General features: G+C 39.1%; 1 protein-coding gene across 1 annotated transcript in view; it reads left to right on the forward strand.

Annotated features, from left to right (window-relative positions):
* LOC126185174 (spectrin beta chain, non-erythrocytic 2) overlaps positions 1-18,521 on the forward strand; it is a 315,568-nt gene that overhangs the window by 188,924 nt on the left and 108,123 nt on the right. Inside the window, exons 35-39 of the mRNA XM_049928020.1 lie at positions 1,193-1,424; positions 4,457-4,630; positions 7,262-7,462; positions 16,353-16,505; positions 18,159-18,449. Of these exons, the coding sequence (XP_049783977.1) occupies positions 1,193-1,424; positions 4,457-4,630; positions 7,262-7,462; positions 16,353-16,505; positions 18,159-18,449 (1,051 nt within the window). The remainder of the gene's footprint in view (positions 1-1,192; positions 1,425-4,456; positions 4,631-7,261; positions 7,463-16,352; positions 16,506-18,158; positions 18,450-18,521) is intronic.

The raw sequence follows: 18,521 nt of genomic DNA on the forward strand, positions 1-18,521 counted from the left end.
CATTTTTGACTTTCCATTGTTTGATTTTAACTAATCATCTGACAGTACAGAAATGGATGCATGCAGTTTATGTATTAAACTGTAGCAATACGCACCACCATGTATTGTTACAGTTTAGTGCATTGTTAGTTACAGTATTTGCAGCTTCAGTTTTGATGAATTGCATTTTAGTTTCTCCCATTAGGCTATGGGAAAATGAAAGGGCGAAGTAGGCAATCATTGTGGTCCAAAATTTGCCATTTGACACTGAAGACACAGTTGTCTTATCTCATACAATGTTAAACAAATGTGAACTTGTTCAAAATAAATCATTGAAGACTTAAAATTGGTAACTACCTGTTGGTTAAAACAATTGCAGACATGCAAAAACAATTTTCAGGGCAGGTTTGCGTATTGCATTGTAATGCACAACTGGTGTTTTATGTTGGTGGATTGCACCACTTATACAATTAAAACACTATTCAGCCACAAGTATCCATGCACTCAAACTAAATAAAATCAATTACCATGTATGTAATTGTGCCACTGCCTATAAAAGAATTATTAATCCATGGACTAAAAGAAGCAAACTTTATTTCCCATTTTTCTGGCCACACAGACTTCAGGCCAGTTCTTTATGGTATTGTAGTTCCTGCCATAAACATTCATCATCCACTTCTCTTCAAAACTTCTAATAATTGTGTTGATGTATAGGTTGCTGCCCCAGTAATGTTGTTAATCTCCTCTTTTCTCCAAATAATTTAGCAGTGCCAGTTTATTTAAAAATTCATTCATATCCTGATTTATCCTCATTTGTCTTTGATTTCTATGCAGTATCTGATAAGTCTTGATGTGCAGGAAGGGTGTGGGAGGGGTTGAAATGTAACACTAATTTTGTTATGCACTTTTTTAAATGTTGAACCAAAGAGAGAAACTGGACATTAAGTATTTGTACAAAACCACATGGTGCTTTTTTTTTACATGGTAACATAGATTCTATTATATTTGTAACATGCACTGACTGTGTCTATAATTAACTGTTGGTAAACAAACTTTGAACAAGTGAAACAAATGTAATTAGTAAAACAGTAATACCTGTGTAAATTATTCTGTGGCTATTGATTCGAAACACATTGCACCAAGTGATTGTATTCAAGCAGTGCATGAGTTGCACTTCATTGTTATCTACAGCTCCACATAAATGTGTTTGCAGGGAATGCTGGCAGCACTTAATGGCACTTATTGAAAACCGTGAGCAGAGATTGCAGGCCGCAGGTGAGATCCATCGCTTCCATCGGGATGTGGCAGAGGCATTGTCGAGAATACAGGAGAAGAATGCTGCCTTGCCTGATGATCTTGGTAGAGATCTCAATTCTGTATTAGCACTTATTCGCAGGCATGAGAGTTTTGAGAATGATCTAGTAGCACTGGAAGCACAGTTGCAGGTTTGTTGCCTTAATATTTTTATAATGCTATGGTTGTAATGAGGTACTTTAGTTCTTTTGCTGATCTTTTTATGGATTATATATATATTCTTACTTCTAAATATCACTAATTGTTATGCCTAGGTATCGGTAATTAATAAGCGAGATAAATGAAAACAGAAATCCATGGAACTAACATGTATAATAATTACATTTTTTTTAAAAATAATCATGTGATGGTGGTTATGTACTGTACCTCATATTATTGAAAAGACTAAGAATGTTTGTGTATGAAAAAGTGCAAAATACAGTATAAGGGAAAAAATGCGCCATGAAGGAATTACCTGAGTGGGATGAAAGTTAGTAGATGTGATGTAGATGTACCGAAAAACAAATGTTTACAGTGTCAGAAGCATTGATTGCTAGATTTGTTGGGCGTCTTCCTGAGGGATATTGTGCCAGATTCTCTCCAATTAGCAAGTTAGATTGTCAAAATCCTGATGTGGTTGAAGGGCCCTGTCCATAAAGCTGTAAAATTTCTCAAATGCGGAGACATCTGGTGACATTGCTGGTCAAGGTAGGGTCTTGCAATCACAAAGACAAGCAGTACAAACTCTTGCATGTGTGGGTGAGCATTATCTTGGTATACTGTAAGCCAATGATGGCATGTCATGAAGGGCAACAGAATGAGGTGTTGAATGTCATGAACTCTGTAATGTAGCCATGGATGACAACCAAAGGAGTCCTCCTACGATATGAAATGGCACCCAGATCATCACTTCTGGTTGTTGGGCCACATGGCAGGTGACAGTTGGGGTTGGTATCCCACCGCTGTCCTGGATGTCTCCATATATGTCTTTGCTGCTCACTGGGCTTCAGTTTGAAGCAAGGCTCATCACTGAGGACAATTCTACTCCAGTCAATGAGATACCAAGACCCGATCACCAGCTAAGACATGTCTAGAGATATACCCTAGACCATGCTGGGACACCAACTTGTTACCTGAAATACAGCCCTACAACCAGGAGTGATGGATGGTATGAAGTGCCATTTCATTTCATATCAGAACCCCTTTGGTTGTTATCCATGGCACCCTTATAGCACAGCAGTATTTCAATGAAGTTCTACATGCCATTTTGTTGTCCTTTATGGCAAGTTGTCATGGGCTTACATTTCAACAAGACAATGACCTTCCACACATGGTAAGAGTTTCTACTGCTTGTCTTCATGCTTTCCAAACCCTATCTTGGCCAGCAAGGTTCCTGGCTTTCTCCCTAATAGGGAATGTTTGGAGCATAATGGGCAGGGTCCTCCAATCAGCTCGGGATTTTGACAGTCTAACACACTGATTGGACAGAATTTGGTTCTGTATCCCTCAGGAAGACATTCAACAACTCTATCAATCAATGCCAAGCCAAATAACTGGTTGCACAAGGGCCAGAGGTGGACCAATACATTACTGACTTTCTCAAATTACAAAGCTCTTTCTGTTGACTAAATCATCCAATTTTTTTGAAATTGTAAACATTTGTTTGTCTGCATGCAGACATCACATCTACAGATTTCTGTCCCATTAAGATATTCCTTTGTGGTGCATTTTTTTCCCTTAGGGGATATGTGTTAACACCTGGTATGTGAGTAATGCATTATAAAGTATTTGAGAGAAACAGCAGACATAATGGGAAGGCCTAGCATAGAAGCCGGCCGGTGTGGCCGTGCGGTTCTAGGCGCTTCAGTCTGGAACCGCGTGACCGATACAGTCGCAGGTTCGAATCCTGCCTTGGGCATGGATGTGTGTGCTGTCCTTACGTTAGTTAGGTTTAAGTAGTTCTAAGTTCTAGGGGACTGATGACCACAGATGTTAAGTCCCATAGTGCTCAGAGCCATTTGAACCATTTTGAACCTAGCATAGAATCAAGAATTTCTGATTCATGTAAACAAATACACTGTTGGTGTAAACCTTATGTACACTTACTAGGTTCATATCATGGAAATATGAGCTTTAATAATTTAAAGAAAAATGGAAACCAAAGTAAAATTAAATTGATAAATACTGGTGAAGGCGTAACAAGAATGCTTACCATGTCTCAATCATCAGGGAAGATGGATAGTTGGATAGGCTGGAATTGAACTGTACCTTATAGAGAGTGCTTACACTATTTATTATAATAATGGTGACGATTGCTTGGAAAATCTGCCAATTGTTAGATCACCTATAACGAGAAAAATACAACCATGTCAGTTGGTGTGTACTGCTAACTGGACACGGATATATTGTCACCCTATGAAACTGAGATGATACATCAGATTGTGTTGGGATTTTTATGGCTATTACCAGGTGCATATGTTTATCACAGTAATGAAAAGCTATGAGTGAACAGGATTAACACAGTGCCCAACTGATTTTAGGTTATTGTGTAGCTGTTGTCATTGAATGGACAACATAAGAAATGTTTCAAACAAGCTACCGTCCAAGTACTAGCAGTGAAAATGTTTTCACTACCAGAATTAAAACTGCCCACTTCAGAGTTGAGTACTGCCACATAAGCATGTGTTACTTACCTCTGCTGTGGTGCCAGGTCTCTTAAAATTCACTCTTGGCCATTTGTTTGTCTCTTAGACACTTCTGATTCATTACATTTAATGTTTATTTCGCCCTGTTTACAATTTTCCTTGACCATTTCTTTTTCTTCTGCTTGCTGTCCCATAATCTGCTGCAGGAGAAGTGAATCATGGATGGTACACTCATTACTAATATAGTCCATGTATTACCAATAACTTGAAATGAAACTTTAAATGAAGCTCTCTTCTAGCTGCCTGTAACAACCCTCTGTTTTGCTGTTACCATCATCACCAGTAATCTGAACTATCTAGGTCAATTAGATAAGTTTGTTTTGACAAATACCCCTCTCTTTTCTTAATTTATAGTATAGGGAGCTTTATTGGAAGGGACAGTTCATTCTGAACAGAGACAAGAATGTAATGTTTCATATGAAATAGGCTTGTCTTTTATGCTGCAACTCTGATGAAAACAAATTGTCATATGATTTTAGGTGCTGGTTGAGGATGCAGTTAGATTACAAGCAGCTTATCCAGGACAAAATGCTGCACATATAGCACAGCAACAGGCTGTGGTAATAAGCTGTTGGACAGCATTGCAAGAGCGTGCAACCAGCCGCACCCAGGAGCTACATGCCAGCTGTGACCTACACAAGTTCCTTGCACAGGTATTTATATAGAAGAAACCTCTAAGTGATTTTCCTACAATTTTTTACAAAATTTGTATATTCTGCTCTTATTAGAATGCTAGAATGCCACACTGCTCTGAGTTCATGTTGATGAAATAAACTAAGTTTGTTATTCCAGTGCTAAGTGAAACACTTAAATTTTGGCTTATGAGCTTGTGGGAAACATTCAACAGTTCAGCTCTGGATGAAATTTGTAAAATTTGCATTATCTGCAAGAAAATACAAAAATTATAATATTAACTGAAGAAGAAGAAGAAGAAGAAGAAGAAGAAGAAGAAGAAGAAGAAGACAAAACACTTGTGCTGCGATATCGCAACCTGGAGGCACACTGTTTTTGTAGATCTTCTCAGGTATCAGCAAGAGCTGAGAAATATGCTCAGTGTGCAGTTTACTGTTGCTAAAGACATCCAATTTATTGATGATTTAACGTACAACTAAAAATTCATCATAATATAATTTCTACTGACTTTTTCCATCAGGCTGTTTCTTAAATCAATACTTCATTAAGCACTAATAGTGAGTTTTGAGTGTGTGTGGATTCTCAAGTGCACATGCGTGGAAATAGCTAGTACTTCTTAATAAAAAGTATTCATTCAATTAACAGCCTAGTGGAAATAACAATGACCCCCAAATAATGCATTTGGAGTGTTGCATTTGTGTGTAAATTGTCTGGTATCATGATACAGTCAATTGATGGTGTGTTTTCAACAGCCATGTGCATTCAGAGAACAGATGTTGGCTGTAAATCTGTGTTACTTTGGACGTTAGATGTAATAGTCTTGAAATGAGTTGTGGAGGAATAAAAGGAAACAACTGATTGACTCTTGCAGTCCCCAACCTCTTTCCATAAGTTAGAGTTCTCATAGATCAATCACAGTTGAAATATTGCTCAATATTGCCCTATCTCCATAACTATTTCATCTCTGGCATATAGTCTCTTATATTTATCTTTCCTAACCTTGTTGAAGTAGAGTCTAAGGATATCACAATTTAACTATCATGAAAGTTCTACAAATGTTTTAAACAAACAGTGTTCCACATGGTTCATAATATGTCAACATTTTGTTTCTGGCTTTTACACCAGCTAAGAACTAGGAAACACACTACCGAGGAATGGTTAGTGTTGTGACTCGCCGATTATTCAAAGTGCCGCCGCGCAATTACGCACGTCCTCTACGTGCGGCGCTGTCTGCCAGCCACGCAGCAGCTGCGCCACCTAAGCGGCCAGCCGAGCAGCGGCCGCTAGACTGAGACTCAGTGTTTAATCGAAACTGGTACACAGGTCAACTTACTCAGTGACTTATATGTGTTGTTGTCGAAGACGTTTTTCATAATCAGACCAGTCTTCCGCCGTCTCGTCGTAAGGTGGAAAAGGAGGTACAGCCAACGACGAGAAACGCCCCGCATTTGATGCCGCGCCGAAATCGCGAATCGCCGCTGTTAGAAGCGTTTGCTGATCGCGAATCGCCGTCGTTAGAAGCATTTGCTGTTCAAGGAGATTTTGCAAGAGCTGCTCGACAGTAGCCATGGAACCCTGTGAGTCAACGGTGAAAAGGAAAAATCCACTACCTCGTCGCCAATTTTTATATCTTCAAATTTAACACATATTTCAGACAACAACACATATAAGTCACTGAGTAAGTTGACCTGTGTACCAGTCGGCATTCGATTAAACACTGAGTCTCAGTCTAGCGGCCGCTGCTCGGCTGGCCGCTTAGGTGGTGCAGCTGCTGCGTGGCTGGCAGACAGCACCGCACGTAGAGGACATGCGTAATTGCGCGGCGGCACTTTGAATAATCGGCGAGTCACAACAGTTAGAACATGGGTTTGCATTCTATGTGGTTATGGCCAACAACGAAGTATCCACCTCTCTGAATGGCCACTGTCAAACTGTGACCAGAAGTCGACTGTACAGCACAATTGTAGAAAATGTAGTGCAACACAATATCTTTAATTTATATCGCTACTTTACAGCTCATGCTGTTTTCATTGTACAAACTAACTCTCCACTCCTCACCCTGTTTCCAACACTTTCATCCATTGTGGCTCCCACACCAGCCTCTTACTTGCTCCACATATTGCTTTTCTGTCTCAACATAGCTCTCTTGGTGGAAAATTTCCTCATATATTTCTCCTCTTTTCTCACAGTTTCTCTAAATATTTCTCCTAGTTATTCTCAACCTAACACTGCACAGACTTGTCTGTGTCAGTACAATGTTTTTGCTACCCAATCCCCACCCACCCTGACCTCTCTCTCTCTCTCTCTCTCTCTCTCTCTCTCTCTCTCTCTCTCTCTCTCTCTCTCTCCCCCCCTCTCCCTCTCCCTCTCTCTCTCTCTTATTAAACATAACATTGGACAATTAGTGTAAACAGACCATGTGAATTTTTTTCCAGGTAGTGTTTTAGACTAATTCTAGTTTCATATCAGCTTTGTTCTACCTGCATTTCCTTAACATATCTTAGTTATCTATTTGCATTGTCATTTATTTCTAATATAGATGTTCTACATAGTGTAGCTAAATGAGATGAAATGCTAAATAAATCAACCATATTTTGATGTTAATTTGTAGTTTACTAATAACCATTAACAACTTCTTTCTGTGATACTAGGTGCGTGACCTAATAAACTGGGCATCAGGTCTTAGAGCCACAATGATGACAGAAGAGAAAGTACGTGATGCTGCAAGTGCTCAGACTTTGAAGGCCGAACATGAAGCACTTAAAGCAGAAATAGAGGCCCGTGAGGAAAATTTCCAGGCTGTGGTGGAGCTAGGAGAAAGCATGGTGCAGGATGGACACTATGCTGCACAGGTGTGTTACTTCATTACATAACCTGTTCAAGTGTGGTATAGGGACCACACATTTTTGGTGTAAGTCAAGGTACAAGAATTTTCTAGTATTTCTTATGTTCTTCAATCAATTTAATGTGTATTGTTCCCTGTGGTTCATTTCATATCTAGTTTCAAATTATGAGGAGTGATTACAAATTAGCCAATCACTGGCTGCAATTTTAAATAAATATACCTAGGAGAACTGTTTTCTTTTTCTTTTTAAAAAAAAATCTCCTTTAAATATCTCTTCAGATACTTCTTTCAAAGCTTTTTTCTTTTCTCAGAGTGTTTGTGAAAAATGTATTGTTGAAGTTGTCTCAAGCTGTTGCTTCACATTTCCTTTAATTTACAAAAGTTCTTGAACCATTTCTGATTAAGATTTGTTTTCTGTTTGGAGAACAGCCAACAGTTGCATATTCTGGACTGACATTGGGGTCCTAAATCTTTGCTGATAGACTTTTTCCAAAAGCATATAAGGTGTGCTTTACAAGTTGGTATGTTAGCTGAATGTGAAAACTAGTTCTCATTCAGTCAAATCCGAGGGGTCTCTCTTCCTCCTATGTATCTAAAATTAGATGGAACTCCTGAAGAGCTAACTTTATTCAAGGTATCTCCCTCTGGAACATATTCGTGATGGATAACACCTTGATAGGAACATAGTCAGAATGACTGCCATGCCACTACAAATACTATGTATTTCTCAGGGAATGATTCCATTGGAAGTACTGGCTTTGGTATTTGATGGTGATTTGGATTCCCTACCCAGCCCGAGTATCAGTAAAGAGGGAAAGTCAAAGATAAAAGGGCTTCATACTCTGGCCACAGCTTACTCCCACAAAGGGTGCTGCTGCAGCCGCAGACATATCACATGGGCCTGTCCACTGATTTGAGTGTGTCGGTAAATACCATGACCCAACCCTTGTCAGTCAGTTTCTCAGTAGTTGATTGAAAGTTTAAGTACACACCATTGATCACTAGAGTTTTGACCTTTCATGTATTACATTTGTGATTCAAATTTCTCCCAGGACTCTATGTATACCTAAAGATGACTGTCCTATGCTCTGGGCTTGTTTTTGGTTAGCAGTTCACTTTGTGAACTCTGCTTTCATCTATGACCTATTTGTTCCACTTAGCTCTGTGATGCTGTCAGTATGAATGATGATTAACTGTGTTTTTCCTATGCAGAGTAGAATAAAAAAAAAAGTGGCAACAAGAACTTCTTTCTTATTGTGCAGCTATTCCAGTGAAGCATAGATCCAGAGTTTCAAATATTGTGGCAAGAAAAATAGTGGGAATTCCAACATTACTTTCAGCCTACTTTAAATTGCCTGTAGATGATAAGACGACACAGTTTTTAGTGATTAATGGGCTATTCAGCATGTATCATTATAAAAAGGTGCCAGTCTTCAGTACTCCCACAATATTTCGGAGGTACCTTGAGAAACTCGTCCAAGTTGTGTTAAATATTTAGATGACTTACACATTACTGGGGCATCATGGGAAGAGCACTTGTGCAGCCTGCAGATGTTGTTTGAGTGGCTCCAAGCATATGATCTGTGTTGTCTACTTGGCAAATGTAGTTTCTTCAACCTGAGTGTCAAGTACGAGGGACATGTACTATGTAAAGATGGACTGACACCCCTGCAGGATCAAGTGGACTCAATCACTAACTTCATGGCTCCTAAGAATCTCAAAGAATTACAGCCATTCCTCAGAAAAGTACACTATTATGCGAAGTTTATTCCAAATTCAAGCCAGATTTCCCACCTGCTTGATAATTTGCAAAAAAGTTGTTAAATTTGTGTGGTTGGAGGCATGCTAGAAAGCTTTCTTGGAACTTAAGAAGCACCTTAGGTTGGCTTCTTGTTTATCAAAGTTCCATCAAAATAAAAGCTTGATGCTTACCACTGATTCATTGGATTGTTGCATCAGTGCACTCCTGTTATATGAACAGTGCCATCTGTACCAACCAGCACCATGTGTTTGTATCTAAAACATTAATTACACAGTCCAGCCACATTAATGTGACCACCTGCCAAAAGCTTTGAATAATCACCTATTGCAGTGTGGGCTTTTAGGAAGAGAGTCTGTGAGATTCTGGAAGGTACTGAGAGAGGTGTGGAGCCATGCCGACTCCAGCGCCATGGCCAGATGTGCTATATTTCTAGGTTGAGGATCCATGGCAGGAACAGTCTGAGTGAGGTGGTCCCATAAAATTTTGATTGGGTTCAAATCTGGGGAGTTTGGTAAACTCACCCTGGTACTCTACAAACCATGCATGTACAATGGGAGCTATGTGGCATGTTGCATTGTCTTACTGGTAGATGATGCCATCATGCCAAGGAAAAGCAGACTGCATGTAGGGGTGAACATGGTTCTCAGGGATAGATGCATGCTTGTATTGGTCCATTGTACCTTCCAGAATGACAAGACCACCCAGGGAATGCCACAAGAACATTCCCCAGACCATAACACTCCCTCTTTCAGCCGGGACCCTTCTGACGATTGTTGCAGGGCAGTACACAACAATGGCCATCTGTTCAGTGGGGCATAAAATGTGATTCATTTGAAAAGTCCACCTGTCACCACACAGTGGATCGCTAGTTGTGGTACTGGTGTGCAAATTTCAGCCTTTGTTGCCGAGGAGCAACAGTCAGCATGGGTGCATGAACCAGGCGCCTGCTGTGGAGGCCCAATACAAAGCAATATTCACTGAATGGTCATTGAGAAGACACTGGTGGTAGCCTGTTGGTTCATCTGGGCAATCAGTTACTCAACAGTTGCAAGTCTCTTCTCCTGTACACATTTCCACAACCATCATTCACCTCTGTCATCTATGGCCTGTGGTGTGCCACTGTTGTCTCAGTGCCAGTTTTGGATTGTATTATTTTGCCATGCATGGTATACTTTAATCACGGGGCATGCAAACTGTTTAGAAACTTAGCCATTTCAGAAATACTTCCACCCTTGGCCCGGAAGCCAGTGCTCATGCCTTGTTGGACATAAGATAAATTACTCCATTTCTGCATTACAGGAACAACTTCACTGTTTCCCACATTCCCTTTGACGTGATTTATTTACTCTCCACTGCTAGTCTTGCCACCTGTCACCTGTGAGTGGTAATTGCACACTGAGTTCAAATATAGGTGGTGGTCACAGTAATACAACAGGACCACATGTTTGCCGATTTAGAATGAAGCATATTCAGTCTCAAGAAATTCCACATCAATCTCAATAGTACCAATTTTCACCTGATCACTGTTCACAGACCTCTCATTTTATTTTAAAGACCCCCCTTTCAAAACTTACTCATAAGACAGTACAGGGGTTGTAACAGCTGATGTTATTTGTTAGTAACTGTACCTACAAGTTCAATTATCAATCTACCATGCAGAAATCCAATGCAGGTGCACTTTTCCACTTGCTTTGCAGCCCAGATGCTGATTTCAACAGGCATGGAGCACTGTGTCATGTTTTTATCCATTTATCCACTAAAGCATCAGAGAAACTGGTGTAGGCGTGTGTATTAAAATACAGAGATACGTACACAGGCAGAATACGGCACTGCGGTTGGCAACAAATGTCTGGCACAGTTCTTAGATCAGTTACTACTGCTACAATGGGAGGCTATCATGAATGAGTGAGTTTGAATGTGGTGTTATGGTCAGCATGCGAGTGATGGGGCACAGCATTTCCAAAGTAATGAAGAAGTGGGGATTTTTCCATATGACAATGTCAAGAGTGTACTATGTATATCAGGAATCTGGTAAAGCATCAAATCTCTGACAGGGCTGCAGCTGGTAAAAGACCCTGCAAGAATGAGACCAATGACAACTGAAGAGAATCATTTAACATGACAGAAGTGCAACCCCTCCACATATTGCTGCAGATTTCAATGCTGGGCCATCAACAATTGTCAACGTGTGAACTATTAAATGAAACATCATCGATATGGGCTTTCACACCCACTTGTGTACCCTTGATGACTGCATGACACAAAGTGTTACGCCTCGCATGGGCCCGTCAACACCGACACTGGATTGTGTTGATGGACTGGAAACATGTTGCCTGGTCAGACGAATCTCATTTCAAATTGTATCGAGCTGATGGATGCATCCGAGTATGGAGACAACCTCATGAATCCATGGACCCTGCATGTCAGCAGAGAACTGTTCAAGTTGGTGGAGGCTCTGTAATGTTGTGGGGCGTATGCAGTTGGAGTGATATGGGACTCCTGATACGTGTAGATACAACTCTGTGTGGTGATACATACTTAAGCATCCTGTGTGACTGACTGATCAACTGCATCCATTCGTATCCATTGTGCATTCTGACTGACATGGGCAATTGCAGCAGGACAATGTGACACCCCACACATCCAGAATTGCAACAGAGGCGTTCCAAGAACACTCTTCTGAGTTTAAACACTTCCTCTGGCCACCGAACACCCCAATATGAACATTATTGATTATATCTGGGATGTCTTGCAATGTGCTGTTCAGAAGAGATCTCCACCCCCTCATACTCTTGCAGCCCTGCAGGATTCATGGCATCAGTTCCCTCCAGCACTACTTCAGACATTAGTCGAGTCCATGCCATGTCGTATTGCAGCACTTCTGGTTATTGTGGGGGTCCTACATGATATTAGGCAGGTGTACCAGTTTCTTTGCCTCTTCAGTGTACATCTACATAGATACTCTGCTAATCACACTTACACACTTAAGTGCCTGGCACTGGCACTGGCCAGTGTGGTTTCAGCTGCCAAAGCATGCAGCCATGTGTCTGTGAGTTGCGTGCGTGCGCGCGCGCGTGTGTGTGTGTGTGTGTGTGTGTGTGTGTGTGTGTGTTGTCTATTTTTGACAAAGAGGTTGTTAGCCGAGAGCTTATTTTGTAATAGTTTTTTTGTTGTGCCTATCTGCGACTCAGAGATACTGTTACATTCCATCCTGGAGTTTCCATTGTTAGTGTTTAAATGAATTCTTCATAAAGGTAGCAGAGGTGGATATCGAGTAGCCAGAGTATCGCAGTGAAGTAAATCTCTTTGGATTTCGCCAGGGAGCTAGATATCTCAAAGCTTTAAAAAAGTTTTGGTAAAAGATGTAGAAAATGTTGTACTATCATTAAAAAACAAAAACTCGACTGGGTGTGATAGGATCTCCACTAAAGTGATTAATGTTGTGTATCACATAATAGAACTCCACTAATTAAAATAGGCAACTAATGTATTGAATATGGATGCATTCCTGATGTTTTGAAGTGTGTAGAAGTCAGATGTCTGTTCAAGAGAGGGTCAATGGAACACATGGGAAAGATCTCCCTATTTATATTTTGCCATTCCTGTCAGAAATGTCTGAGAAAGTAGCGGCAATCCAGATTCAAAATTTTATTGTAAAACATATTGTCCTAAGTAGTCAATAGAGATTCCAACAGGGAAAAGAAAGTCAACTTTGTTGAAAAGGTATGCAAAGCATGAGATCAGAGTAGTAAAGTTTTAAGTGTCTTCTGCAGTCTTCAAAAAGCCTTTAACTCAGTGAACCGTGTCTTGTTTATCTAGTAATTATAAGGGTCAGTAAAAAAGTTCCTGTTGGAAAGCCATACAGTCCTGAATCTGTATGCCAACCAGGCAAAATCACTGTGAGTGTTGTGGCAATCATCTTACCAATGCACCAGGTTGAAGATACCTGTTTGGTAAAACACCATGTCCTTCTGCGTGAGGAAGTCGATAACTGCCTGCTGTACATTCTCATCCGACAGGAATTTTCGACCTTTCATGGCATTTTTTGAGGGACTGAATGTGTGGTAATTACATGGCAGGACTATAGGGTGGGTGCTAGAGTGTCTCCCACTTGAGTTGATGTAACTTCTGTGCTACAACATTTGTGATATGGGGACATAAGTTATCATGAAGCAGTAGCACTCAGCATGGAATGTAGAGCACCACTCCACAATGGTGGTTTACGACAGACATGCTACCTCAAACACAGTCTTCATTCTCTGCTGGATATCTATCAGTGTTTATCCTTCAGCATCCAGGAAAAGAATAACAGCACATTGATCCTATTTGGACACATATGGTAATAACATCACCACAATTCACATTTCTGCATTTACTACACGCTTGTCAGAAAGATGCGAATGACGCACTAATCCCTTGCCTACATGTTGGTGCTTATATACCCACATCATAGTTGTGCTGCATTCCATATACACTGGAGCATTGGCCTCAAATTTAAATTTTTAATTGCCGCTTATAGATAAATATGGGATAAAGGTCAGTGCTCTGCAGTAGCTTACGTGATACTTGCAGAACAAAAAAACAGAGACTCTGGTGTATTCTAAAGGGTAAGTTGTTATTCTATGTGGAGTACACTGTCACAGTATGTACCACAAGACTCCATTTTAGGGCCAATCCTGGTCTCGATAAATGACTTGCCCATAAATGTAAATTCCACATCAGTTCTATTTGCGTATGATGCTTGTGTTTCAATTAAAGCTGATGATGCAGAAAAAATTTGGAGTTTTATTGTGAGTACCCTGGATACCCTCAAAAGCTGGTTCCATTTAAATAGGTTGAAACTGAACATTGCAAAAACCCATATGGTACATTTCAAAACCAGGCATTAAAAGTGTGTGGAGCCTAAAACACAGCATAACAATAATGTTATTGAAGAAGTCGACACAGTGAAATTCCTTTTACTAAATGTGGACAAAAACTTAAGGTCTAATACTCTATCAAATAAACTGAGCAGTTTTGCATTTACAGTGCAAATACTGGTAAATGCTTCTCACTTGGTTAGACAAAACATATCATATCATAGTTATTTTGAATCTGTCGTTAGGTATGGTGTAGTTTTCTGGGGACGGTCACATAGTGTATCACGAATACTGACATTGCAAATGGGAATAGTGAGGTAAATGCGTACTGCACACAAAAAAGAATCTCGCCACACCTTATTACAGAAACTACGAAACCTAACTGTTTCTTTCACTGTAAATTTGCAAAATTATAATCTTCTTACAGAACAGGCAAACATTACTCAAGGAGAATGTTTTTAGCCTCACTTTTAACATTTGACAAGCAAAGAGAATATTATTATGCTTCCTATACACCAATTGAAATTACATGCACAGACTCCACACTATGTAGGGATGAAAATACAGTATATAATAAATTAATAGTCAAAACCATACTTAACCTTTTGGCTGCTGCAGGTGTGTATGCCACATGCCAAGCTGAGTACTGTGTCATTATCATCTAATGCTTCTATCTGTGATAGAAGCATTGCTACTACCTGGGCTGGGATTTGTGAAGCAGCCAGTCTTGTCTTGTGCTGAATATTTTTAGAGTGCTTCCTATGATGTCTCCTTTTGTCTCTCTGATTTAGATTCTCACTTTGAAGCTTCTCTCCAAATTTATGATTGTTACAAACCTGCAGAGATGTAAAAATGGCTTTTCATTCAATAGATTTGGATCCAATTTTTGTAACCCATTCTGAAAGTCACTGTCACTTTCAGAGTCTTCGAATTTGTAAGCACTATGAATTACATATGTTTTTGCAACAGTTGACCACAGTCTTATGCCTGCTGTTGTAAGTTCCTGTTGCTTTCAAAATCTGTGCAGGGATTACCACTTACATATACATCAAATAATTCATCATCAAGGTTGCTTTTCCTATCTCCATGGTATCTTCCTCAGTGCATACATTAAACCTTGTCTTTTCCTTTGTAGAATAGATTGTGAGAAGTCACTGTGATTCCAATCCTGATGAACAGTATGATGTAAAGTGAAGCTGAAAATGACACCACAAAAGTTATAGTACCTGAACACAACTTAGCAGAAAGAATTGTGAATAGCTACTGAGGTATGGTACAGAAATTCTGCTATACACTTCAGCTCATAAACAGAACTCAGGTACTTGAGTGTTGGCACATTTTTACACATTATTACTGCTCAGGGGTCAGCAAAGTGGCCTGAGATAATTTGTTTGTAGTGCTGAAGGAAGATCCAGAGACTGCACTTGTCAACAGCACCTAGGAGGTGGTGAAGCAGGATGAGTTAATTGATCAACAGCAGTGAAAGGTTTTATATGATGCTAAATATCTTAAATAAAACAATGGAAAATCCATGATGGAATGCAATAATATTATGAGAAGGAAAGTTGCCACTCACCATATAGCAGAGATTTCTTAGTTGCAGATAGGCACAACAAAAAGACTCTCACAATTGTGTGAGTCTTTTTGTTGTGCCCATCTGTGACTCAGCATCTCTGGTAAATATCTTAAATGTATGTCTGCGGCAGATTCTGTGGGAGAAATGTTATTATTCAGTAGAAGAATTGATGAAGGATGAAATGATAACTTGAGCAATTAATATGTTGATACATGTCTTCTGTACCTTAAACAAATGATTTAGATTACGTATATTATGAGACTAATAAAGCATAATTCACTAGGTGCATTGAATTGGGTTGTGTTAAATAGTGCATCACAAAGCTACGATAGCTGACAATAATAAATTTGAGATGTCTATTTGTGTTCTACTACATTCAGTTATTTGTACAAGCTAAACAAACATTTTTAAGTTACTCATTGTCACTTAAAGGAAAACACCAGTTATTTATATATTTAAATACAAAAGAAATTAATTCGGTATAATAGTATAAAATGAATTTGTAACTGATGTACAGTTGAAATGTTTCAACTGCTAGAATAATTCTTTGTTGTTTTATTAAGTTCTAACAATTACTATCAGTAGGTTACAGACTTTTTTCTCTGGTTTAATCAAAAGTGAGTAAGTTCTTGTTGCTGATTGTAAATTTATAGCTGTTGTATAAAGACTTACATTAAAGAAGATGCTTGTTTTCCTTCAGGAAATACAAGAACGGTATGAACAGTTGTTAGAAGAGAGACAGAGGCTTCACACAGCTTGGCAGCATAAGAAGGTTCATCTTGACCAGCTGATTGACCTGCACTTCTTTCTCAGAGATGCAAAGCAAATTGATACAATTAGTAGTACACAAGAGGTAAGCTATTTTACTGGGGGTCAAAGCTTATTTATATTCTAAGAGTAATAAAAGCCTTAAATCACTCTGCTGCTGTTACATCCAAATGCAACAGAAGTAGTTCTTGATATTTAAAAAGTGTACAATAGAAGCTGTTGGTACTATCTGCTGAGAATTTTTGAATTCACTCACACACTCACTCAGTATTCTACTAATGTACTGTGGCTTTTTCCAGTTTATTTCCTGTGACAAATAGTATATGCATATGCATGTTCGTGTCTGTGTGTGCTCACATGCACATGCATTTGCTAAGATTTTCAATTATAATTTTATTGGGTCTTATAGCTTTGTATAACACTACTTTTCAAATCAAGTGTTGTTTTACAAAGGATAATGCTGGTAGAGTTTCTCTTCTGTTTTTAATTTTCAATGGTATTCTTTGTGTATATACAAAATATGGAGCTGTTACCAGTGCTTGTAACTGCTGAGATAGGTATATCTAGATGAGATTTGTACAAGTGAATTCCAGCTTCCTGTGTTGTGTTACTCTATCCAAGTTTGTCGATGGTTTTAGTTCAGTTTGAAACAATTCTAAATTTTATGCTCCACTCCCAGATATACTTCTTTCCAGCACTTGTGATTCTAAAATATAGACTATTCTTTATGGTTTTAACTTTAATCAATGTAATAGCAATCTTATTCTAGAGATACTGAATCTCTGGTTGGTTGGCCTATTTTCAGTCATTCTGTATATGTGTCAGAAATTTGTCAGTCTCCCCCTCCTCCTCCTTCTTCTTCTCCTCCTCGTCTTTGAAATTCTCTTCAGTACTTGCTGAATGTTCTGTTGCTTACAAATTTACAACCACCTTCATTCTACATAAACATGTGGTTTTGTTCCCTTAAGTTTTTCCTTTCCAAGATTGAAATGCCCTATCTGTGTGTTAAGATATTTTGGCATGAGTTTGTTATTCGTCATAAATTTTAATCTTTCTTGCTGAGATTCTGAGCACTGTTTGTCTCTTTCAAGCAGTTCAGTTCAAGGATTATTTCTTATGCCATTGTGAGTCCCAAGGCTGAGGCATCATTTAGCAAGATATCGGTCAAGTCGAGGGGGAGTGGTAACACACTAGCTTTTCCTGACTCAATTAGCCCATAGCACCATGTGGGAAGTCCTGCTTAGGATTACATGTGAAACTTGCTCAAAGGTCTTGACAGCAGAAAAAGTATCCTAATTCCCAATAGCAGGGAAAGCAGAATAATCTTGTTAGGTAAAACAACAACAACAACAACAATAATAATAATAGTAACATGACAATTTTAGGCAGTGATGTTATTTTATTTGTAGAAATTAAAATACCAATGGAATCATCTTATCAACTTCATTTTAAGTCAGCTGAAAAAGTGTATAGATAATGTTTCACTTTCCAGCATTGAATTATTGTGAAAAATATTATATTATTACTATGTCCTCAGTATGCATTTCTCTTTAACAGTGGGGGCAGGGTGAGCTGTGCCTTAAAATGGAATAAAATCCTGTTGTGTCATAGAGTATATTTTTTTTTCCGACCATGGTGGCACTCGATCTTAGCTAACATTTATTGTTAGTTATGCTCAATAATTTCTCATCACAGTTGCAAAGTTCCATTGCTTTGACTATTAATTTGTAAATTTCAGGCAGCTTTGGCTAGTACAGACTTTGGAAGCACAGTAGAAGAGGTGGATGCCCAGTTGAAAAAACATGATGCTTTTGAGAAGCTTCTTATTGCTCAGGAAGAGAAGGTTTTGGCATTGCAAGAACATGGTGACAAGCTGCTGGCACAAAATCACTTTGAAAGTGGTACCATTGCCAAACGACTTCGTGATGTGGTAGCGAGGCGAGCTCGTGTAAGAGATCTTTGTGCTGCTCGACGACATAGGCTAGAAGAAGCCCTGCTCCATGCTCAGTTTATTCGTGATGTCGCTGAGGTTAGTAAATATACTACTTTCACTGTAGTTTTTGTTCAGTGTTAGAGAGGTTATGCTGATGTAAAAACATAA

This window comes from Schistocerca cancellata, chromosome 4, assembly GCF_023864275.1.
Source record: "Schistocerca cancellata isolate TAMUIC-IGC-003103 chromosome 4, iqSchCanc2.1, whole genome shotgun sequence".
Lineage (NCBI taxonomy): Eukaryota > Metazoa > Arthropoda > Insecta > Orthoptera > Acrididae > Schistocerca > Schistocerca cancellata.